This window comes from Sus scrofa, chromosome 6, assembly GCF_054392235.1.
Source record: "Sus scrofa isolate SSC_HxYL_T2T_F1_AM1 chromosome 6, Sscrofa_HxYL_maternal_Yorkshire_Landrace_v2.0, whole genome shotgun sequence".
Taxonomy (NCBI): Eukaryota; Metazoa; Chordata; class Mammalia; order Artiodactyla; family Suidae; genus Sus; species Sus scrofa.
The window spans coordinates 155,014,077-155,039,203 of record NC_139388.1 but is presented as its reverse complement, the minus strand read 5'-3'; the positions used below and the strand labels follow the sequence as shown (position 1 = coordinate 155,039,203).

Below are 25,127 nucleotides of genomic sequence, written 5' to 3'. Positions count from 1 at the left end.
CCCCAGAGGAACAAGCAGCGATGGCAAGGGCACTGGTAGAGGTGGTGGAGGGTGCAAAATGCCAATTCTCAAATATAGCCAGAGGTAAGTGAAACCAAGCTATAACTTATGCTATAGTGCCACCTACTGAAAAACAAAAGAAAGAACTCTAATTAACAAACTGTTTAACTGTTAGAATCAAAGTAAATAAATTGTACCTAAGTAAGATATTCACTACTTCAAATGTGTCAGCAAAGGAACAACTCATCAAGCATCATGAAAAACCACAGTAACATAGTATCAGAAAAAGAAAATGACAATTTCCCAGAGGCCAAATTTAAAGTGGGACCCAGAAGACTGTGGTCTGACAGAGAATTCAAAATAGCTATCAGGAAGAAATTCAACAAGAAAACTCAGAAAGGTGGTTCAATGAACTGAGGAATAAAATTAATGAACAGAAGGAATACTTTATCAAAGAGAGAGAAACTAAAAAAAAAAACAAAAACAAAACAAACAAACAAAAAAACAGAAATTACAAAGCTCAAGAACTTGATAAATGAGATGAAGAATGCATTAGAAAACGTTGGAAGTAGAGTAGACCATGTGGAAGAGAGATTTAGTGAACTCAAAGAGAGAAACTGAGAAATGATTCAGTTTTTTTTTGTTTGTTTTTGTTTTTTTGGAGGGGGGCATGACCACAGCAGGTGGAAGTTCTTGGGCCGGGGATAAAACCCATGCCACAGCAGCAACCCAAGCCACTATAGTGACAATGCTGGATCCTTAACCTGCTGCTCCACAAGAGAAATCCCTAAGATTTTTTTTTTTTTTTTAATGAAGAAACCATAAGAACTAGCCAACTCCATTAGAAAAGGCAACATAAGGACAATGGGTATCCCAAAAAGAGAAGAAAGGGAGAGAGTAGCAGAGAATTTATTTAAGGAAATGACATGGGAACTTCACAAATCTGGGAAGGGAACTAGATATAAAAGTTCACAAAACTAATAGAACACTTAACTATCTCAATGCAAAAAGACCTTCTCCAAGACATTATATTAAAACTGTCAGAGTTCCCTTATGGCACAGCAGGTTAAGGATCTGGCATTGTCACCTCAGTTGCTTGGGTGGCTGCTATGGTGCAGGTTCAGTCCTTGGCCAGGGAACTTCCAGATGCCATGGATACAGCTAAAAGCAAAAACAAAACAAAACAAAAAAAGAACAACCCCCCTGTACTTAATCAGATAAAGTGATAATAGCCTTAACAAAGAGTAAAGGGAGAGAAAACACTAAAAATACCTAGCTACACAAATTTGGTAACAAACATCATTTTGTATTAAGACATATTTGTGACAGCAAAAACATAAAGGGGAAGAGGAAAAAAATGGAACCTGTATAGGCATATGAGGGAAAGATACTAACAGCAGGAAAAGAACTATTCTATCTTTAAGATATTTATACAAATCTCATGACAACCACAAAACAAAAGTCTAGAGCAAAGAAACAAAACATAAAAAAAGAGAAAATTGAGAAAAAATCATAGAAATCCACCAAACTAAAATGGCAAACAAAAACACAAGGAAAAAGAAACAATGGTAATACAGAACAACCTGAAAACAAAAGATAAAATGTCAACACCAGGTCCAATAATCATACTGAATGTAAATGGACTGAATTCGCCAATTGAAAGACACAGAGTGGCTGGACGGAATAAAAAATAAGATCCGGAATTCCTGCTACAGCACAGTGGGTTAAGGAGCCAGCACTGCCCCAGCTGTGGCTCGGATTTGATCCATGGCCTGGGAACTTCCACATGCTGTGGGTGCACCCGAAAAGGAATAAAAAAGTAAGACCCAACTACGTGCTGCCTACATGAGATTCATCTCATTTCGAAATGAGATGAGGCTAAAAGGAAAGGGACGGAAAATAATGTTCCAAGCAAATGGCAGTGAAAAGAACGCAGGAATAGGGAGTTTCCATTGTGGCTCAGCAGTAACAAACCCAATGAGCAACCATGAAGGACGCGAGTTTGATCCCTGGCCTCACTTAGTGGGTTAAAGAAGATCTGGTGTTGCCATGAACTGTGGTAACATGTGGTATAGGTCGAAGATTCAGCTCAGATCTGGCATTGCTGTGGTGTTGGTGTAGGCTGGCAGCTACAGCTCCGATTCGACCCCTAGTCTGGGAACTTCCATATGCCACGAGAATAGCCCTAAAAAGACAAAAGAAAAAAAAAAAAAAAGCAGAAATAACCATACTCATATCAGACAAAACAGAGTTCAAAATAAAAAATTTAACAAGAGACAAAGATGGACATTATATAGTAAGGATAATGGAGATAATCCATCAAGAAAACATAACACTTATTTTGTATATGCACTTAACAAAGGAGCATTAAAATATATAAAGCATTATTTACAAGCATAAAGGAAGAGACTAACAGCAACATAATAAAAGTAGGAAGCTTTAACACCCTATGTACATCAATGGAAAGACCATCCAGACAGAAAGAGAACAAAGAAAAGTTATCCTTAAATGAAATATTAGACCAAACAGACCTAGTAATAGATGTACACAGAACATTCCATAGACATATTCACTGCATCTTCTTCTTTTTCTTTTTTTGATCTTTGTAGGGCTATAGGTATGGAATATGGACGTTTCTGATTAGGAAGCTGGGTAGAACATCTGTATTCACCAATACAAATGAGGAAATGATTTCTAGGAAAAGATGACAGATTCAGTTTGGGGCCTTATAGAAAGATGGTGAGAGAAACCAAAGGGGTGAATGAATGAAAAAGAGAAAAGGACCAAGGATATAATTTTGGTAATATTGAGATTTAAGGAAGAAGGAAAGACTAGGAATCAAAGGAAAGAGAAGTGGGTTTTATACGGGAAGTTAAGGAAATAAGTATTTTAAGAGAAGAGGATGCTAAACGCTGAAGAAGGATTATGATGTGAACTATAAATATCCATTTGATATAGCAACAAAGATCGCTGGTGAATTTCAAAAGCCATACTGCATTAGACTGAAAAATTCATAAAAGATAAATATTATAGAAACAGCCTCTCAAAAAGCTTGGCTGGGAAGGGGAATGAAATTAGAAAAGCAGTTATCAGAGTTCCCCTTGTAGTGTAGCAGAAAGGAATCTGACTAGGATCCACGAGGATGCAGGTTCAATCCCTGGCCTTGCTCAATGCGTTAAGGATCTGGCGTTGCTGTGAGCTGTGGTGTAGGTTGCAGATGTGCTCTGTTCTGCATCGCTGTGGCTGTGGTGTAGGCCAGCAGCTACAGCTCCGATTCGACCCCTAGTCTGGGAACCTCCATATGCTGAGGTTGCGGCCCTAAAAAGCAAAAAAGAAAAGAAGAAAGAAAAGCAGTTATTAAATGAATCACCCTAAAGAATAATCTGAAAACTAGTGTGTAGCAAAGATCTGTCTAACTGCTAACCAAATCAGTTCTATTTTTCTCATGGACATACAGATAAACTACAAACAAGCCTTGCTAGTGTGCTTTGAATCACTGTGCTTTTTACAAACTGAAGGTTTGTGGCAACTCTATGTCAAACAAGTCTACTGGCACTGTTTTTCCAACGGCCTTATTATTGTTATTATTTTGGTCTTTTTACGGCCGCATCCCAAGGACATGAAAGTTCCCAGGCTAGGGGTCGAACTGGAGCTCTAGCTGCCAGCCACAGCCACAGCAAAGCTGGATCCTGGCTGCATCTGTGACCTAATCACAGCTCATGGCCATGCTAGATTCTTAACCCACTGAGCAAAGCCAGGGATCGAACAGCATTCTCATGGATACTACTCAGGTTCTTTATCAGTGAGCCACAATGGGCACTTCCCCAACAGCCTTATTTTTTACTTTTTTTGCTTTTTAGGGCTGCACTCAAGTCATATGGAAGCTCCCAGGCTAGGGGTTGAATTGGAGCTACAGCTGCTGGCCTACACCACAGCCACAGCATGCCAGATCCGAGCCGTGTCTGTGACCTACACCACAGATCACGGAAATATGGGGTCTTTAACCCACTGAGCGAGGCCAAGGATGGAACCTGCAACCCCATGGTTCCTAGTCGGATTTGTTTCCACTGCTATGGGAACTCCCCAGCCTTATTTTTTAAATTAAGGTATGTACATGGGTTTTTTAGACAATACTATAGAACATTTGACAAACTACTTATAGTGTAAACATAACTTTTATACATACTGGGAAACCAAAGATTTGTGTGACTTGCTTTATTGCAGTAGTCTGAAACCAAACCTAAGGTATGCCTGTGTGGATTCTAGCTCACCTTGCAGTTCAGTGCAGCCATAACTGAGTTTTGACCAATGGCATGAGGACAAAAGCTATGTATGTCATTGCCAGGTTTGGCCCATAAAACATTCCTACAGGGGTTCCCTTCCCTCTTTCTCATCTGCTGGCTAAACAGAAAGGACTCTAAGGACTAGAGGAGCAAAGTCATCAGATGAAAGGAGCAAGGCCCTGCATGACTGCATGGAACAACCATTACTCCCTTTACCCATCCAGAGCTCCAAGGCAACGCAAATTGTACTATGATGGGAGTGAGAATAACATTTACTGTATTAAGCCAATGAAATTCTAAAGGCATTAGTTACAACAGTTAGCTGCTCCAGCTAATATAGCCAGTATAAACAGGTGTGAGACTCAGTAACTAATCAGATATAATTAGTTACTAGACTTGAGCTGAACAATACATTATAGAATGGCTATATCTGCAATATTAAGATGAGGTTTTAATCAAATATTAATATTATATACGTTTGAAAAAATACGCTAACAGCAAAAAAAGTAAAAAAAGAATATGCTAGCAGGAGAAAAAGGAAAATATGTACATTAGAAAAAGGACACTCGATGAAAATGAATTTGTCAGTGAGCTTTATTCAGCAGCTGACAAGCAGCTGGCTGTTTGGTAAGCATGTACTGAATATCCTGATAAAGGAAAGTGACCTGGAGTTCCCTTCATGGTGCAGTGGTTAACGAATCTGACTAGGAACCACAAGGTTGCAGATTCGATCCCTGCCCTTGCTCGGTGGGTTAAGGATCTGGCGTTGCCGTGAGCTGTGGTTTAGGTTGCAGACGCAGCTTGGATCCTGTGTTGCTGTGGCTCTGGCATAGGCCGGCGGCTATGGCTCCTACTGGACCCCTAGCCTTCGAACCTCCATATACCGCAGGAGCGGCCCTAGAAAAAGCAAAAAGACAAAAAAAAAAAAAAAAAAGGAAAGTGACCTATCAGGTTATCTTACTTTTATGACTTATCATTTATCTATCGATCCATCTCTACTTGTTCTGATTCAATTCTCATCAAGCAAATTCTACCTTGGAATTGCAGACTTTATTACAGGAGGGGATTAAGTTGGCCAGGAGACTTAAAGAGTATCTAGTTTCCTTGGGAGTGATATTTCTTATCATAATTGACATCAATGTCTCGTGAGCATGATTAATACAGCTCAGTTGCATTGTGCTTAATCAGAGATACTAAAAGAAAAATCAGAGTTAACTTGGAAATTAAGTGGCAGACTGTTGTGGTGCTACCATTACAGGTAATATGAAGCTGCAAGGTACAAACTGAGTAGCTATTCTTAACAGACGATTTTTTTAGTTGTTGTATTATAACCTATGATATCTTGGACCAGTACTTAATAAATTATTTATCATTTGGAAATAACAATTTCTAAATTTAAAAAGTGACTAAATCATATCTAAGTACTTTGGAAATAATTCCTTTTAACAATTTTTACTAATGAGAAATCTTGGAACTCAAGAAGCTTAAAGTGATTGGATTACACAGCAAGATAGAATTTAAAGCTCCTAATTAACTCAGTGAAGTAGGGTCAAAAGAAGAAAAAAAAAAAAGACTCTAATGGTAATTTCTAAGAATTCTAATAGAACTTACAGAAAGTCAAATAGTGGTTATTTCTTGATACAGCTGGAAAATAGGTGCCATCAAATACAATGCAACAATGTACAGATAAAAGGTAAACATATAGTGCCAGAAATTAACAAAAATAGTTAAAACTAAATCAGGTTTTCAGTACAAAGCATGCATATCAGAATAAACTGTTAGCTTTACTGTATCAAAAATAAATCGCAAACTTAAGTCCTTCACACAAAGAACATTCTCAAGAAGATGGTCTTCTCTCTTAATATACCAAACTAACTTTTGAATTCTGTTTAACATCACCAGTCATCATCCATACCTATTACAAAGAATAAAACCAAGTTTCAAAATGAAAACAACTACTACTTAGCATTCTTGTCATACTATAGGTACACAATCCCCTATTTGCACTCTAGAAAGGCCCCGAATTTTGAAAACAGAATTTTTACATAACTTATTTGCTAGCATAAACCGACTGAACTGACATGGCATGAAGCCATTAAGTCTTTATTTATCCCACAGAGTGAACGACTGAGCTTTACTTAGTAAATTGCATTTATAAAGCAATATGCACACTTAAAATAGAGGTTTTCTGACATAAGCGGAAAGATAAAAGTTAAATTAGCGCAGAATTGTCCTTATAAATTAACTCTTTACCTCTTCACTTTATGCAATCAAGATACAATATAAATAAGATTTCTGAAAATTTAGCTTCAGTAATGTACTTACACATTCCGGCAAGGTATGGGCTTGAGAAAACCAACTTCATTTCCCGTAAAATGTGTTTCATTGCCACCATAATCCTTACAAGTTATGTTGGGTGCTGGAAAACATTCAACTAAAGACAGAAAAAAAGCAAGTGCCTATTATTTCTTTCCTATGGAAAAGTATGTAATTACATTTTTTTTAAGGTTAGCATAGCACACAAGAAAATAGAATGTTAAAATAAACCACCTCCCCAAATAACATATGAGACTTTAATTTAGATGGGAAAAGCTACATTATATATATGTTCATGCACAGGATAAGATAAAGATAATATGATACAGTGGCCTCAACACAAGCGTAAGAACTGACACACTGGGTTAGATGCATGACCCATCTGGTTCAATCTTTCGCCTCTGACAAAGGTGACAAAGAAAGAAGTGCACAATATTACTATCCTTTACTTCATCTCTAGGATAAAGAACACTTCTGGAATTTCTGTTGGTAATTCATTGGGTAATTCACTAAATTTAACATAATCTGGTTTTGTACTTTCAGTTTATAAAATTCCTTTTTTTTTTTTTTTTCTTTTTTTGGTCACACCTGAGGCATATGGAAGTTCCCACGAACTTCGGGATCAATTCCAAGCTGCAGCTCTGACCTACACCAGATCCTTAACCCACTGTGCCACAGTGGTAATTCCCAATTTATAAAATTTGGTCTCGCTCAGTGGGTTAAGGATCTGGTGTTACTGTGAGCTGTGGTGTAGGTTGCAGACTCAGCTTGGATCCCGTGTTGCTGTGGCTGTGCTGTAGGCCAGCAGCTGTAGCTCCAATTTGACCCCTAGCTTGGGAAACTCCATGCACCCTGGGTGCGGCCCTAAAAAGATAAATAAAATAAATTAAATTCTTATAGATGATGGCTACAATAAACTAAGATTCTTCTTTATATATTCTAAATAGATTATTTTTTTGGCCATGCCCACAATATGTGGAAGTTCCTGGGCCAAGGACTGACTCCACGCTGCAGCAGCAACCCCAGCCACTACAGTGACAACACTGGATCCTTAACCCCCTGTACCTTGAGGGAAATCCATAAATAGATTCTTTTTATTTTAAATGTATTTCTCTATTCTCTCTAGGATTTGATGTAGTATATTATTTCAGCATTTAGCAATTTTAATCTTTATTCACACCCCAGAGGACATGATAATAAAAGGAAGTAACACTTGATAGAACTTACTATGTGCTAGGCAGACACTGTCCTAAAGCCTCACCATGTAAAGAACAAGAACTTTGCAATGGGAATGACCTCTCTGTTCACTGACTCTTTTAGAACCTTGGATTCTTTGTAAATAAAAATAGCACCAAGATCACCTGTATCATAAGACTACTGTGGGGATTAAATGTGATAAGCAGAGCATTTAGTAGGTATTCAATAAATGTTAGTGCCTTTTCCTCCTTCACCATTTTTTTTTTTTTTTTTTTGCCATTTCTTAGGCCACTCCCGTGGCATATGGAGGTTCCCAGGAGAGGGGTTTAATTGGAGCTGTAGATGCTGGCCTACACCAGAGCCACAGCAACATGGGGTCCAAACCGCATCTGCGACCTACAACACAGCTCACCACACTGCTGGATCCTTAACCCACTGAGCAAGGCCAGGGATCGAACCTGCAACCTCACGGTTCCTAGTCGGATTCATTAACCACTGGGCCATGACAGGAACTCCTTCTTCACCATTTCTGACTAATAGGTACTAATGTTTTTAGGCTAGTTTTAGTAAATGCTTATGCTATGTTTAACATCAATAGTTACAGATGTTTTTTTGAGAAAATGAAAATAGAACTTGGTAAAACAGTCTTAAAAAACCCCAGAGACCCCAGAGTTTTATTATGGGAGAAAAATGGCATTTGTTTCCTGCCTACTTTATAATTATCCTAAAATTTCCAACAAATCATTGTCCTTTTTTAAGCCCCAGTAGTACACTGAGAATGATGCCAAGAAAAAAATCCTATGACTTTGCACCCTTTTGCTGTATTAATGATGGTTCAAACTACATCACCCTACAAACATTATGTTTATTTCATATATTTACATTTTCAAAACAAGGAGGTATTATGCTAAAAAGCATAGACTCAATATAACTGAGAACAATTTAAAAAAGAAAAAAAAAAGTAACAAAATGGAAGGGAAAAGGAGAGTAAAGAAATAATTACACTAGGAAACAACTAAGAGAAAATAGTGTAATTGATCACAAATTTAGCTCAGAGTTTCCTGGTAGTTAAGGCAAAAAGCTTTACCAAGCTATTGCAATATAATGGAAAGAAAACATACCAATTCACCTTTAAACCACTGTGGGAGCCTGGTTTGGTTCATGACACAAGGGTAACAGAACATAAGAGAGAAGTTCCTCAATAAGAACTTTTATAAAACAATAGAGGTTTTTCACAAAGTCATTTCTCATTCTGACTCCAAATATAAGCAAGAGCTTACAATGTTAAGATCTACAGAGATGGGTCAGAAGTTACCATGATTTATATGCAGTTACGTGGTCACCTGCCTTGATATAGGAATAAAACTTTCTGACCTTTGTGAATGATTATCATGCCCCTTAGGTTATATCTCTTGATCTTCCATCTGAGGTCATGCTTTTTGACTGGAGTTATATAGTAAACAACTCAAAATTGGGATTAGCATATGCCTAAAATGCCAATATATATTCTATGTTGCCAACTGAAAGGAGACAGATATGTTCTATTTCAATGATAGGTGACAATTTTGCTTTCCAGAGGATATTTGGCAATGTCTGGAAACATTTCTGGTTGTCAATATTGAGAAGCTGGAGTTCCCATCGTGGCTCAGCAGAAACAAATCTGACTAGCATCTGTGAGGACGCAGGTTTGATCCCTGGCCTCACTCCACTCCACTGGTTGAAGATTCCTAGTGGCTGTGGCTGTGGCCAGCAGCTACAGCTCTGATTCAACCCTTAGCCTGGGAACCTCCAAATGCCGCAGGTGTGGCCCTAAAAAGACAAAATAAACCACAAAAGACAAGGAAAAGAAAAAAAAAAACACTGGAAAGCTGCTCCTGGCATCTAGGGTTAGAGGTCAGGGATGCTCCTAAACATCCTACCATGCGCAGACAGCCTCCTCACAGTAAAGAATTCTCTAGCTCCAAACACTAATAGTGTCAAGAGTGAAAAACACCCCTTCAGATCAGTGGTGTCCAAAAAATTTTGCTCATGTTCCCTAAAATAATTTTTTTAAACTGTGTACTTCTTCACACATTTTAAATTTGACATCTGAAATTTTTCAACATGGATATAAATGATTAGAAAAATATTATTTCCAAAATATTGTAAATACTGCTGTCAATATTTAAATATTATAGCATTCTTTTTCTTTTTTTTCTTTTTTTTTCTTTTTTTTTTTTTTTGCTTTTAGGGCCACACCAAAGGCACATGGAAGTTCCCAAGCTAGGGATCAAATCAGAGCCACAGCTGCCAGCCTATACCACATCCCCAGCAATGCAGAATGTAAGCCACATCTGTGACCTACACCACAGCTCACAGCAAAGCCAGATCCTTAACCACTGAGCGAGGCCAAGTATCAAACCCACATCCTCATGGATACCAGCCAGGTTTGAAAGTTTGCACTGAGCCACAACAGGAACTCCTATTAAAGCATTCTTTAAAATGGAATCTAAATACCACAGCAATTTAACAGCCAACAAGACTCAAAAGAGGATATAAAAGGCACCTTCTGAAAAATTCAGAAATTTTACATCATTTGTAGGAAAAAGTACACATATGAAAGCCGAGGATCTGGAAACTGATTATTTTAAAGACATATTAGGGGCTGAATTATTTCCTCCCAAAAAGATGTTGAAGTCCTAATCCTCAGACTTTGACCTGACTTGGAAATAGGGGCTTTGCAGATTTAACCAACTTAAGATAAGGTCATTAAGATGGGCCCTAATCCAGTAACACTGGTATCCTTTAAAAAGGAGAAACTGAACACACACACAACACAATTTATATAAGTAATAGAGTAAGATTCTTTTTTAAATTAAATATTAACAGTTCCTAGCCAGTTCTCCAATATTCATTCATTCTGGAAACAGAATAATGTTGTAACTCAAGAAAAAGCACATTTATTAATTACTTTAGGTTATTAAAAACTGATCTATGAAATAATGTCTTAAAAATTATTTTAGGAGTTCCTGTCGTGGCTCAGCAGAAATGAATCCAACTAGTATCCATGAGGATGCATGTTCGATCCCTGGAGCTGCTCAGCAGGTTAAGGATCCGGCATTGCCGTGAGCTGTGGTGTAGGTCAGATGCAGCTTGGATCCCTTGTTGCTGTGGCTGTGGTGTAGGCCAGCAGCTACAGCTCTGATTCAACCCCTAGCCTAGGAACTTCCATGTGCCAAGGATGCGACTCTATAAAAAGCAAAAAAAAAAAAAAAAAAAAGTATTTTTAAAAATATGTTTCTGGGGAGTTCCCGTCGTGGCGCAGTGGTTAACGAATCCGACTAGGAACCATGAGGTTGCGGGTTCGATCCCTGCCCTTGCTCAGTGGGTTAATGATCCAGCGTTGCCGTGAGCTGTGGTGTAGGTTGCAGACGCGGCTCGGATCCCGCGTCTCTGGCGTAGGCCGGTGGCTGCAGCTCCGATTCAACCCCTAGCCTGGGAACCTCCATATGCCGAGGAAGCGGCGAGGAAGCGGCCCAAGAAATAGCAACAACAACAACAAAAGACAAAAAAAAAAAAAATATGTTTCTGAAATTCCCATAGTGGCACAGTGGAACTGAATCCCACGAGGAACCATGAGGTTCCGGGTTCTATCTCTGGCCTCACTTAGTGGGTTAAGGATCTGGCATTGCCGTGAGCTGTGGTGTAGATTGCAGATGCAGCTTGTATCTGGTGTGGCTGTGGGGTAGACCAGCAGCTGTAGCTCAGATTAAACCCCTAACCTGGGAACCTCCATATGCCATGGGTGTGGCCCTAAAAAGCAAAAACAATAAAAAATTTTAAAAAAATAAAAAAAATATGTTTCTGGAAGTCTTACCATAAGCTGTGTAGTTTGTACAGTTAACTGGTTCTTGTGTAGCCTCATTTATTTTTGGATCTTTACAAATATATGTAGAAAAGTTAAGGAAATATGAACCACATTCCAATATAAAACAATATTATCCAGTCTTTAACTTATACATTTATGTTTATATTTACATGTAAATAGAGGATGTTAGTTTGTCCAAGTCAACAGGTACGGGCACAGATATATTTTCGGTGTCACTAAATAAGACCTGAACATGAATTTATTATAGGAAAAGTATACTAACATCTGTTAAAACTCTAGCAGAGGGTGCTATCTTTAAAGAACATCGGTCAGTGTTTATGTACAAAGCACAAAGAAAAAATTAAAATAAAAATTGTCACCAAATTATTAAGAGAATTTTAGGTTAAAAAAAATCAGTTTCTAGAGATCTGACTGAAAACTGAAGAACAGATCTACCTAATTCCTCTCTTTATCAAAGCTAAAAATAAACTGATGAACAGCCTCAGTTTCTCATCAGTAAATAAACAGCTTACACATATAGCCCCTACTCCTGTGTTCCAGGCATTGTTCTAAGTGACTTACCTTCTACCTGTACCAGTTTATCAAAACAAACCTTTAGGTTGGTACCACTGTTATCTACATTCTTACTCATGAGAAAACAGAGTTCAAATAACTTGTCCACGGTTACAAAGTGGAGCAGGAATTTGCCCCATGACAGTGAGAGCAGAAATAAACTGATTAACAGACCTACCTAACTCCTCTCTTTATCAGAGCTAAAAATAAACTGATGAACAGATCTACCTAACTGATGAACTGCCTCAGTTTCTCATGGAGATTTAGAGGATATAAGATAGTAAGTGTAAAGTTAATGATAAATGGGTAGCATACATTGGCTATATCGTTATTAACTACTGTGTTTCCCTCTAAGTGGGCAAATTTCCGCGGTAGGGTCTATCAATCATTTAATTTAATACTAGTGCCTAGAAACAGGACCCTACATACTTCAGCATTTATGTGTTTACTGAACAAACAAACTCACCGGGAAGGAAGGAGGGAGGAAGGAAAGGAAAGAAGAAAGGTGGATAAGAAGGGGAAGCGCCAAGGAACAGTAAAATCCCAAGGAACTCACAGGATGGCCTCTGTCCGTCCCACCCCCACATCTCTCTTCACCCCCCGCCCCCGCGAGGTCCCGAGGTCATTAGAGGACACAGGTCACCGTTCCCTTCAGTCCAATCCTAGCCGGTATTGAGGTCCACAACCCACTCTCAACCCGAAATCTACCTTGCCCCCACTGGGGGCTCCTCATAGAGGATATTGTCCCACTTTGAGGTCCTCGCACTTAAGTGGCTCCTCGCTGCCGCCGGCGGCAGCTCCCCAAGGTCCAGTGGTGGCTGATATGAACCACAGGACACCGAGGAACCGGGCGGCCACTGTGTCGGGAGCAGCCGGCCTGGAGGGCCAGGCGGCCGCCATGCTGAGCACCGGGGCGTCCCCCACAACTTCCGGTTCCGCCCTCGCCCGGGAGCCGGGCGGAGTCGGACCATGGGAGGGAGGCTCTTAAAGGGACCCTGCAAGGGCTGGAGTAGAGCCTCCCTCTAGGCCTGCAGAATCAGCTCGAAGAGATTTGATTGGTCTTTCAAAGCCCGAGGAAAAAAGCTGGCTTGGAAAATCCGCTGCCCTCCATCTGCAGAAGTGCCAGCGGCGCCCGGAGATTTGATAAACATCTTACAAACATTATCTCCATTAGTCTAGTAGGATTTGGGTTGACAGATAACGAACCAGTCTCAGAGACGCTGAAAAGCATGTTGACCTTAGTTACTGAGTTAGAACAGAATTGACGTTTCCCCGATTTCAGACTCTGTGCTCTCAGGATATAATGGCCTGGCCTTTTTCTTAGAGGAGGAGCTTTTACGAATAGATCTTGAGGACGCTGTATCACAAAGATAAGCACTGCACCTTTATCTTTATCAGTAAAAGTGAAGTGAAGGAAAGGGCCTAAAAACAAGAGGAGACAAAGAGTTTAAGCCAAGTGAAAAGTTGGAGGGTTTTTTCCTCCATCTCTTCTCTGGAGGTATCTTCTATACCAAACAAAATGTGTACTTTTTTAGTGAAAATTTAATCTTTTTTCGCTAATATAAAAATACTGCGTTTGGTGCCTCTTCGCCACCGTGGGACTAAGTACTAATTGTGTTGTGTGGTGGTTCCAAATTTTCGGGAGCATTAGTATCACCTGGAGTATTTGTTGAAACGCAGAAGGTTGAGCCCGCCTCATTTTCTGATTCTGAAGATGTAGAATGGGTAGGATAATTTGCGTTTCTAATTAATTGCCTAGCTATGCTGATATTGCTGGTCTAGAGACCACACTTTGACAACCTTGAGATAACAGGAGGCGTATCGCTTTTGAATGAGAAGATATGAAACTATTTGCAATAATAACTTAGTATTGTAACTACATTTAAACACTTTCTTGGGAGCTCCTGTTGTGGCTCAGCTGTAACGAACTTGACTGGGATTCATGAGGAAGTGGGTTCAATCCCTGGCCTCACTCAGTGGGTTAAGAATCCGGCATTGCCTTGACCTGTGGTGTAGGTGGAAGACACAACTCAGATTCAGCATTGTTGTGCCGTAGGTTAGCAGCTACAGCTTCAATTCCACCCCTAGCCTGGGAACCTCCATGTGCCACAGGTGTGGCCCTAAAATGACAAAAAAAAATTTTTTTTTTCTTAAACCAATTTTGCAACATTAACTGTGCTATTTTAAAAATTAAAACGTTTATACTTAAAGATTTAAGGGTAAATTTAGTGGTTCAATTTTGCGGGGGGTCTTTTTTCTTTTTTTTTTTTTTTTTTTGTCTTTTTAGGGCCGCACCAGAGGCATATGGAGGTTCCCAGGCTAGGGATCGAATCGGAGCTGTAGCCGACAGCCTACACCAGAGCCACAGCAACGCCAGATCCGAGCTGCGTCTGTGACCTACACCACAGCTCATGACAAAGCCGGAACTAGTAGACGGGAACTTCTACTAGTTCAAATTTTAAATTGTTTTAATTGAACTTATACCTTATCTCCGCCCCACCTTTCCTCTTAGAGTCTTCCTTTCCTTCTTTCTCTCTCTTTCCCTCCTTCTTCCCCTACACAAAAATGTTTATCAAGAATTTATTATATACCCAGCCTTAGATGAGACCCTACTTAAAAAATAAAGAGAAAAGGAGTTCCCATCGTGGCTCAGTGGTTAACAAATCCGACTAGGAACCCTGAGGTTGAGGATTTGATCCCTGGCCTTGCTCAATGGGTTAAGGATCTGGCGTTGCCGTGAGCTGTGGTGTAGGTTGCAGACATGGCTCGGATTTCGCATTACTGTGGCTCTGTCGTAGACCAGCGGCTGTAGCTCTGATTAGACCCCTAGCCTAGGAACCTCCATATGCTGCGGGAGTGGCCCTAGAAAAGGCAAAAAGATAAATAAATAAATAAACAAACAAACGAGAACCCAGTAGTTAAGCACTTTTTGTTTGCTGGGGAGAAAGATAGTTAACATACTGTCTGATAATTGTTACAATAGAAGCATGTGCTAGTTACTGTAGTAGATAAGGATTTTGATAACATAATCCCCCAGACAGTACTTAGAACACAGTATTTTGTCACTGGCATTAAAATAATTCAAAATCCAGGCTAGGAGATCCCCTTCTGGTGCAGCAGTTTAGGATCTGGTGTTGTTTTCACTGCAGCAGCCCGGGTGGCTGTTGTGGCTTGGGTGTGATCTCTGGCCCAAGAAATTCCACATGCTGTAGGTGTGGCCAAAAAACAAAAACACTCCCCCAAAATCCAGACCTAACTGAATGATCAGAGTTAGATCTTCATAGAATACAACACCTAAAAAAATATAGCCTAGACAATTAGGTTTAAGTTAAAAACAATACAAATAATGTATATAATATCTAGCTCAACACCAATCCTCAGCCTTATCCTGAGATGAAACTTTAAAAAGGGATTGGGGAGTTCCCTGGTGGCCTTGTGGTTAAGGATTCAGCAGTGTCCTTGCTGGGGCTAAGGTTCAATCCCTGGCTGAGAAACTTCAATATGCTACATGCCTCAGCATGACCAAAAAAAAAAAAAAAATCAACCAATCAAACAGCAACAACAACAACAAGAAAGAAAGAAAGAGGTGGAGGGGGTGGGGTGGGGGTGGGGGCAAGGAAGGATTAGATAAAATCCAGGGATAAGGATCAGAATATCTGTTAAATATATTATCCGGTGATAAACGGCAGTGACTTTGCATTTTGACTACCATTTTGACACTTTTAGAAAGTTCTGTTTAGAAGTTCCCTTCCTGGCTCAGCGGTTAATGAACCCAGGCTAGGATCCATGACCATGTGGGTTTGATCCCTGGCCTTGCTCATTGGGTTAAGAATCCAGCGTTGCCATGAGCTGTGGTGTAGGTCACAGACTCAGCTCAGATCCCTTGTTGCTGTGGCTGTGGCATAGGCTGACAGCTGTGGCTTTGATTTGACCCTTAGCCTGGGAACAGGTGCAGCCCTAAAAAAATAAAAAGGCAAAAAAAAAAAAGTTCTGGTTAGATTTTCAAAATACAATCTAAATCAAGTCAGAAGGTGAAAGGAAGCAATTTTTAGTTTAAGTTTGTTGAAAATATGGCAAAATTAGATATTTTCTGGCCGACTGTAGGAATATGGCTAACCTTTGTGTCATTTTTCATAAAGATTTTGAACAATTAACCATGCTTTGCTGACTGATCAATCCCATTACAAAAATCTGTCTTTATGATTCTAATGATTATTTTTGTTCTCTCCTATAATATATAAATTAAAACGAATGAGAGTCTTCCCCTTCCTATGAAAGTAAAGAAATTCAGTTTTTTGACTCGAACTGATTCTGGTTCACTCTCTCTTCTTACTGCCCCTTAATCTATTTTCTCACAGTTCAGTAAAATATTTTATTTCTTTGCAAGTATAGTCTCTGATCAGAGGATTGCTACTTTGTCTAGTTGGAGTAAGAAAGTTAAGTCTCAGTCTTAAACACATTTTCAATGCAAAACTTCTTTGAACTTAAAAATTTTATAGAATTCTGGAGTTCCCATTATGGCGCAGCAGAAACAAATCCAACTAGGAACCATGAGGTTGCAGGTTTGATCCCTGGCCTCGCTCAGTGAGTTAATGATCTGGCGTTGCTGTGGCTGTGGTGTAGGCTGGAGGATACAGCTCCAATTTGACCCCTAGCCTGGGAACTTCCATATGCTGCGGATGCGGCCCTAAAAAGCAGAGGAAAAAAAAAAAAAAAAGAGAGAGAGAGAGAGAGAGGGAGAGAAAGTCTTTTTGCCTTTTCTAGGGCTGCTTCCGTGGCATATGGAGGTTCCCAGGCTAGGGGTCTAATCGGAGCTGTAGCAACCCGGGATCCGAGGCGCACCCGAAACCTACACCACAGCTCATGGCAACGCCGAATCCTTAACCCACTGAGCAAGGCCAGGGATCGAACCCGCAACCTCATGGTTCCTAGTCGCATTCATTAACCACTGAGCCACGATGGGAACTCCGAAAAAGAAAAATTTTTTTAATAGAATTCCATGGAAATCCAGTAGAAAGTAAAGGACATGAGTAGCACAGCCCAAGATGGAAACTGCTATGTAGAAACTGTAGAAAAGAGGATTATCAGTGACGCCTGAAGCAGAGCTTTCGGTGGGATTCCAGGACTCTGCACATTGGATCTTTCCATTCCTAAGATTCTAGCATACACCTAATTACATTAACAGATAGTTTTGTCCATAGCAAACCCATTCCTGTTTCCATGATTAGAACAAAATCATTACGAGGTAAAAGATTATAACTTTCCCCAATTTTTTTTTTTGCTTGAGATGGGCAATTTTTTTTCCTCTGGTGTTAAATCCACGATACTGGATCCTTGTACATCTTTATTATAGTCTTCTGCACATTGGGAATCTTTCTGCATCCATGCTGTTGTCTCTCAAGTATTTTTGTGTCCTCTTTTTGGTGCACCAATCTGCCCACCCTCCAATTAGATTAACTTTGACTCATCACTTAGGAAGGCCCACTCTATGCCGAGTGTATTTTCATCTTGAATGTCAAATGTAGGAGCTAAAACTGATTTTATCAGAGTCCTTTTTCTCAAAAAAAAAAAAAAAAAAAAAGAAGAATTTGGCTTTTGTGAGTTTCACCACCAATATCCCTTTCATCAGGTCCAGAGTTTGAATCATCTTTGCACTTCAGTTTTCTCCTTGTTTTTCTTTAATTCCTTTATCAAAACAACTGATACCTTAAAGTGCTCATTTTTTTAATCCTATGTTTTCACCCTATTTCGGGTATTCATCATTTTCTGTGTACCTTGCTGTGGTGACTTTTTCCTTCCTCTTTTTGATTCTAGGCCTTCTCCTCAACTTTGTCAATCCATTTTTCACAATGCTTCCAGACTAATCTTTCATTTAAGAAAGCACAAAACCTATATCATATTCAAAATCTTAAATTTTTTTTTTTTTTTTTTTAATGTTTTGCTTTTTTAGGGTTGCACCCGAGGCATATGGAAGTTCCCAGGCTAGCGGGTGAATTGGAGCCGCAGCTGCTGGCCTACGCCACAGCAACACAGGATCCAAGCCGTGTTTGTCACTTACACCATGGCTCACGGCAATGTTGGATCCTTAACCACTGAGCGAGGCCAGGGATCGAACCTGCATCCTCATGGATCCTAGTCGGATTTGTCAACCACCGAGCCATGAAGGGAATTCCATTTTCAAAATCTTATTCAGAATCCTATTTAAACTCCTTGGATTTTATCCAAAGGAGTTAAAAATGTTTGTCCAGACAAAAACCTACACACCTATGAGTAGCAGCCTTATTCATAATTGCTCAAACTTGGAAGCATAAGATGTCTTCAGGAAGTAAACAGATACATAAGCTGTGGTACATCCAAGCAATGGAATATTATTCAATGCCAGAAGGAATGAGCTATTAAGTCATGAGAAGACATAGAGGAAATTTAATTGCGTATTACTAAAAAGCCAGTCTGAAAAGGCTTCGAATATTGCATGAATCCGACTATCTAACATTCTGGAAAAGACCAAACTACAGAGGTAATTAAAAGATCAGTGATTTCCAGGCGTTGAGGAGGGAGGGCAGCTGCAGGTGGATGAATAGGCAGAGCACAGAGGATTTTTAGGGCAGTGGAAATACTCCGTATGATACTAGAATTGTGACTACATGCCCTTATACATTTGTCCAAACCCCTAGAATGTTTAACACAAAATGGAACTGTAACGTTAAACCATGGACTTTGGGTGATTGTGTGTCAACACAGGTTCTTCATTTGTAACAGATGTATCACTCTGGTGAGGGATGTTGATAAAGGGGGAGGCTATGCGTGTGGGGGGGCACTGGGTACATGGGAAAGCTGGACCTTCTTTTCAGTTTAGACCCTAAAACTTCTCTAAAAAAAATGACGCACTTTTTTAGAATAAATACCATCATTAATCTTTTTTTAAAAAAAACCCAAAATAAAGATCCTATTCAAAACTTTTCAGTGGTTCTTTAATTTCTTAGAGATAAAGGATAAAGTCTTATAACCTAAAGTTCTCTGTAGTATTTTCAGGTCCTCCACCACCTGCTCTGGCCTAACTTTATTACTACTCTTAGCTATCTCCTTGCTGTTGTGTACAAGCATCTGTCATGTTCATCCCCATCTAGATCCTGCTTCATTTATTACTTTCTGTTTGTCAGGTGTATGCGATGCATATAATTCTTTCATTTAATCTTCAAAACAACCAGGTGAAGCAAGTACTGGTACTGAAATTTCACTAATGGGAATTAGAAGGTTTAAGTAACTTGTCAAAGTCACGTGCTTTAGGAAATGGTGGAGGTGGAGTCAGGTTTCAAGGTCAGATCTTCTGACATCAGAGATGTGTTCTTTTTTTTTCCTTTATAGGGCCACACCTGAGGCATATGGAAATTCCCACGCTGGGGGTCGAATCTCGAATTGGAGCTGCAGCTGCCAGCCTACACTGCAGGACCTAAGCCACATCTGCAGCGTGCACCACAGTTCATGGCAATGCCAGATCTTTAGCCCACTGAGCAAGGACAGGGATTGAACCCATATCCTCATGGATACTAGTTGGATTCATTTCCACTGTGCCACTCCAGAGATGTGTTCTTAAGAACTGTGTTCAGGAGTTCCCATCGTGGTGCAAAAGAAACAAACCCGACTAGGAACCATGAGGTTGTGGGTTTGATCCCTGGCCTTGCTTAGTGGGTTAGGGATCTAGTGTTGCTATGAGCTGTGGTGTAGGTTGCAGACGCCTCGGCTTGAATCCCGAGTTGCTGTGGCTCTGTCATAGGCCGGCAGCAACAGCTCTGGGTGCAGCCCTAAAAAGACAAAAATAAAATAAAATAAAAAAAGATACTCTTGAGGTTAAAAAAACCCCCAAAACCAAAAGCCCCTCTGTGATCAGAATATGTTTACTACAGAGTATGTGCCTTAAAAACGTATGGAATAAGTTAAACCTTTCTTTACATTCCAGTTAAGAGCCAGAGGAAGGCTCACATTAAAATGACCACACTAAGAGTTCCTGTTGTGGCTCAGTGGAAATGAATCTGACTAGTAACCATGAGGTTGCTGGTTCGATCCCTGGCCTTGATCAGTAGGTTAAGGATCCTGCGTTGCTGTGAGCTATGGTGTAGCTTGCAGATGCATCTCGGATCTGGCATTGCTGTGGCTGTGGCATAGGCCAGCAGCTGTAGCTCTGATTAGACACTTAGCCTGGGAATCTCCATGTGCTGCTGGTGTGGCCGTGAAAAAAAAAAAAAGAAAAAAAAAAAAACACACTAAAATATGGAGAAAATGAGATTAAAGGTGATTGAAATGGATGTTTTCTGGGAATGGTCATTAAGGCCCTGGGGGAAGGAGGGCTCATAGGGCATTCCAAACATGGGAAAGGGGCTGAGTAACCAACAGAAAGGTCATGGTGTGCTCGTGCCAGGACAGAGAATGGACCAGACCATTTGACCCGAGTATCTTGGAGATGTGAAATGGAAGAGTAGGTTGAAGAACAAGCAAGGAGAGTTTAGAGGGCCTTGAATACTAGGAACAGAAGTCTGAACTTTGTTTCACAATTAAAAGTTATTTTTTGAGAAAGGGGAAATATGTTCATAACCATCATCAAATGTCAAAGAAGAGTCCTAATGTTTGCAAGGTGATGCTTTAAGATAACTGGTCTCCACCTGCATATTACCCCTCTCCTCCCCCCATTTAGGGAGCATTTCCCCATCCAAATAAATCCCTTCTAAAGCAAACCCTAAACACCTCTTAAGACCTGTTTAAGTTCTAACCAATGCTTTCAACAGGCATAATTTTTTTTCTGAAAGTTCGGGCTTCATTCTATTTAGTATTTTTTTTTTTTTTCTTTTTTCTTTTTAGGGCTGCACCCACAGCATATGGATGTTCTGGGTGAGGGGTCAAATTGGAGCTACAGCTGCCAGCCTACGGCACAGCCACAGCAACAGGGATCCAAGCCACATGGGTGACCTACATGCATAGCTATGCTGGATGCTTAACCCACTGAGCAAGGCCAGGGATGGAACCCGCATCTTCATGGATTCCAGTCAGATTCTTTTTTTTTTTTGTCTTTTTGCTATTTCTTTGGGCCGCACCCGCGGCATATGGAGGTTCCCAGGCTAGGGGTCGAATCGGAGCTGTAGCCACCGGCCTACGCCAGAGCCACAGCAACATGGGATCCGAGCCGCATCTGCAACCTACACCACAGCTCACGGCAACGCCGGATCGTCAACCCACTGAGCAAGGGCAGGGACTGAACCCGAAACCTCATGGTTCCTAGTCGGATTCGTTAACCACTGCGCCACGATGGGAACTCCCCAGTCAGATTCTTAATGAGCTGAACCACAAGGGGAACTCATTTTTTTGATAAATTATTATATAAATTTATTTCCCTCAATAAGTTTGTTCATTCCTAAGAGGCAGAAACCGTGCTGAAATTGTGTATCTCTTACCAAGTCTAAGAGATATTTTCTTTAAAAAAACAAAACAAACCCCCTAAAAATAACAGTATAAGGTGTCAAGTGTATGATTTTACAACAAATGTCCTTTTTTTTTTTTTGTCTTTTTGCCTTTTTCTAGGGCCACTCCCCGCGGCATATGGAAGGTTCCCAGGCTAGAGGTCTAATTGGAACTGAAGCCACTGGCCTATGCCAGAGCCACAGTAACGCAGGATCCAAGCCGTGTCTGCGACCCACACCACAGCTCACCGCAACGCGGGATCCCCAACCCAATGGGCAAGGCCAAGGATCGAACCCGCAACCCCACGGTTCCTAGTCGGCTTCGTTAACCACTGCAGCACAATGGGAACTCCAACAAATGTCCTTATGTTGTAGTTGTTTTGTAGATATCATCTTCCTGAGGCCAGGTACCCCATAATAAACATTTTACAATGACAGGTGTTTTACAAATATTGGATTTATTTAATGAATACATACCTGAAGACTGATTCTGTTTATCGTTAATGTGCACACTGTAGCAGACAAAATAAAACGCCTATCGTCAAAACTCTAAACTTAAAGAGAGTGGAATAAAGCCACTGCAGGTTTTACAGTCTTTCTCAAAATCAAGTTTTGACATCAAGGATAAAGATGTTAAAACATATAATGAAGTCAACATTGTACTTAGAGTCAAACGATCCCGTCAGGGTCCCAAACTTTGGACAAATTACTTAACCTGTAGGGGCTCAGTTTCTTCCCAGTAAAAGAGGTAAGGTATAACCTAGCGCCTGGACTCTCGCGGGCAAATTCTGCTAGACTGGGTTCTTGCCTTTCCTCAACTGAGAAAAAAATACCCCCGCCCCCCCCAGTTATATTTCTTAGAATTTTATGTTGGGTCAGCTGATACAGAAAACACAAAGAAGGGGTGACAAAACGGGGAAGGAAAGGGACAAAAAGAGCAAGCAGACTTGACCTAATCCTTTGATCAATGTCCTTTCATTTCCTAGATCTCGGGTCTTGCTCTCCGCCCAGCCCTCTTACAACACCTGTCCAGCCGGTTCACTCCACTACTCAGCTTTTCGTCTGCCCACGCGGCCCCCAGACCCTACCTTTTTCAGGCTCTTTAACTTTCTCTCACTCAGTAGAGCTTCACCTGCGGAAAGGAGAGAAGCCCACTGCTCCCGCCTTCCCCCCCTGGAGTCGGCCCCCGGCTCCCCCGCCCGCCCCTCCCGCGCCACCTCGGCGCCCCGCCCCGGAGGGGAGGGGAGGGGAGGGGAGGCGTGAGGGGGAGGGCCTGCCAGGTGAGGCGCGGTCGCCCTGGGCCACTCACTTCCGCCCAGGTGAGGGAGGGCCGACGCCGAGGCCGCCCGCTCGCCAGCTTCGGGGTCCCACCCGCGCCTCTGCCCGACCAGGTAAGGCGGGGGTGGGGGGCGGGCGCGCGCTGGGCGGCGGGGACCCTGCCCCTCGAGCCGGCCGGGGCCGCTCTCCTCGCGTCCGGAGCCGCCGCCTCTGCCCCGGCGCGCGCTCCTCCCGCCCTCCGGGAGGAGTGGGCACTGAGGACCGAGGGCGCCGCTGGGCGACCAGTCGGTCCCGCCGAGGGTGCGGGACGCCGTCCTTCTGCGTCTGGCCTGGTGACACCACCGTGGGACCCGCCCCCTGGGTGCAGGGCTCGCCGGAGGCCGCGGAGCCATCCGGCTCCAGCAGGCCCTACCGGCCCTCCAATCTCGGCCTGAGTCTGTACCGGGAGTGGCCGGGATCAAATTTTGCACCCGGATCTGTGCCTGTGCTTCGCCCCCCGAGCTGGGTGGAGTCTTTCCCCACCTGGTGATGGTGAAAGGAGTGAACAGGTGGTGGCCTGCTCGGGGTCCCGGAGGAGGGGGTGCCCAGTCCCCAGATGAGGGGAGGCTTGGCCCCGGCCGCATCTGGGCGCCTGGTGGTCATTTAGAGGAGTTCCCAGAACGGCGGTCAGGCCTGGGCTTTGCTTATCCCACTTTATAGGTGGGGAGGACCAGGCAGAAAGTGCTCTGGCTCCAGCCTTTGGGGAAATTGCTGGATTCCTGCTTTAAGTCAAGCTCAGGAAAGCATTTTCAAATCCTTCCCCCTTCCTCCAAAGCGTCGCAGCCCTTCTGGGAGGCCGAATTACTCTCCCCCTGGAGTGCTCTCTTGGTAGTTTGTCATATCTCCAGATGGCTCTTATCACTTTGGATTGGAAGTAGTTGTTTACTGGTTTGCGCGATTGAGAGGGTGGCCTTTAAGGGCCTTACTTCTCTAGGCTGCTTTTCAGCTGTGTTCAGAATCTGGCCATTGGTAGGTGCGCAGTAAACCAGTGTTTCTTTCTTTCTTTTTTTTTTTTTTTTTTTTTTTTTTTTTGCTATTTCTTGGGCCGCTTCCGCGGCATATGGAGATTCCCAGGCTAGGGGTCTAATCGGAGACCCGTAGCCACCAGTCAACGCCAGAGCCACAGCAACGCGGGATCCGAGCAGTGTCTGCAACCTACACCACAGCTCACGGCAACGCCGGATCGTTAACCCACTGAGCAAAAGCAGGGACCGAACCCGACTACCATGGTTCCTAGTCGGATTCGTCAACCACTGCGCCACGACGGGAACTCCAAACCAGTGTTTCTTAAGTGAATGAAGACCTAAGGAGAACCAAGACCTTCTGAAGACCTAAGAGGAAAAGAAATGTTACACTGAAGATGGTAATACCACTTCTAGGCCGTCTAAACTCCTATAGGCTGTCTGTCAATTTATTTGCCCACAACTTTTTAAAAGAAAAGCTAGGGAGGAGTAGAGGTAAAAATCTCAAGTTGGTTCGTTTTGCAGCGTCAGCAAAGGTGACTATTAGCTAAAATGAGCTTGAGTTTCCAGACGCCTAATGACATTTTAAGGATTGTTAAAAAATTCAAATAATTAGAATGTTTAATAACGGAGCTTAGGAGTTCCCGCTCTGGCACAGTGGGCTCTCCAGTGTCTTGAGAGCGCTGGGACACAGGTTAAATCCCCGATCCCCTGCCGGCACAAGCGGGTTAGGGATCTGGTGTTGCAGGAGCTGCTGCTTAGGTTGCAACTGCAGCTTGGATCTGACCCCTAGCTTGGGAACTCCGTATGTCGCAGGGTGGCCAAAAAAGAAAAGGAAATACAAAACATAAAAGAGCTGGAAGGTAATTTACTGATAGAATTTACAAACCAAATTCTAAAGAGGTTTGCTTTTGCTAATTGAGATCCTGCCATCGGTTACATAACATGAACTTGGTATCAGAATGATATTTGTGTTTAAAGCTGTAAATAAATTGTGTTAAGGCCCCATTTGTGTTTAATGATGCTTAAATAAATTCAAGTAATAATATTTTTATAACTATAAATCTGACATATTCATTGTGGGAAAATTGGGGAGAATTTTCAAAAAAGAAACTAACAGCACACAGAAACCCACCTACCATTGAAAATAACCACTAATAAAATTATAGTATCTTGTCTTTCA

General features: G+C 41.7%; 2 protein-coding genes and 1 long non-coding RNA gene across 12 annotated transcripts in view; 1 reads left to right on the top strand and 2 right to left on the bottom strand.

Moving 5' to 3' along the window:
• TM2D1 (TM2 domain containing 1) overlaps positions 1-13,135 on the bottom strand; it is a 36,846-nt gene extending 23,711 nt beyond the window's left edge. For 4 of the 5 annotated variants that reach the window (XR_014808123.1, XR_014808122.1, XM_013988894.3 and 1 more), the window contains exons 1-3: positions 12,959-13,135; positions 11,653-11,726; positions 6,609-6,717 (exon numbers count right to left, since the gene is read on the bottom strand). Coding sequence is in view for 3 of the 5 variants with exons in the window: in XM_013988894.3 (XP_013844348.2) it covers positions 6,609-6,717; positions 11,653-11,726; positions 12,959-13,116 (341 nt within the window). In the remaining 2 variants the exon portion in view is untranslated. Of the gene's footprint in view, positions 1-6,608; positions 6,718-11,652; positions 11,727-12,924 lie in introns of all 5 variants that reach the window. The other variant, XM_084964862.1, reaches the window with a different exon arrangement.
• Positions 2,586-5,224, bottom strand: LOC146402920 (uncharacterized). Its single transcript, XR_014808124.1, has 2 exons — positions 4,069-5,224; positions 2,586-3,243 (listed from the first exon to the last, which is right to left on the bottom strand). It is a non-coding gene; the product is annotated as an uncharacterized LOC146402920 (long non-coding RNA).
• Positions 13,136-22,926: 9,791 nt separating the features above from the next.
• The window catches only part of PATJ (PATJ crumbs cell polarity complex component), a 356,992-nt gene continuing 354,791 nt past the window's right edge, over positions 22,927-25,127 (top strand). For all 6 annotated transcript variants that reach the window (XM_021096561.2, XM_021096558.2, XM_021096560.2 and 3 more), the window contains exon 1: positions 22,927-23,056. The gene's annotated coding sequence lies outside the window, so the exon portion shown is untranslated. The remainder of the gene's footprint in view (positions 23,057-25,127) is intronic.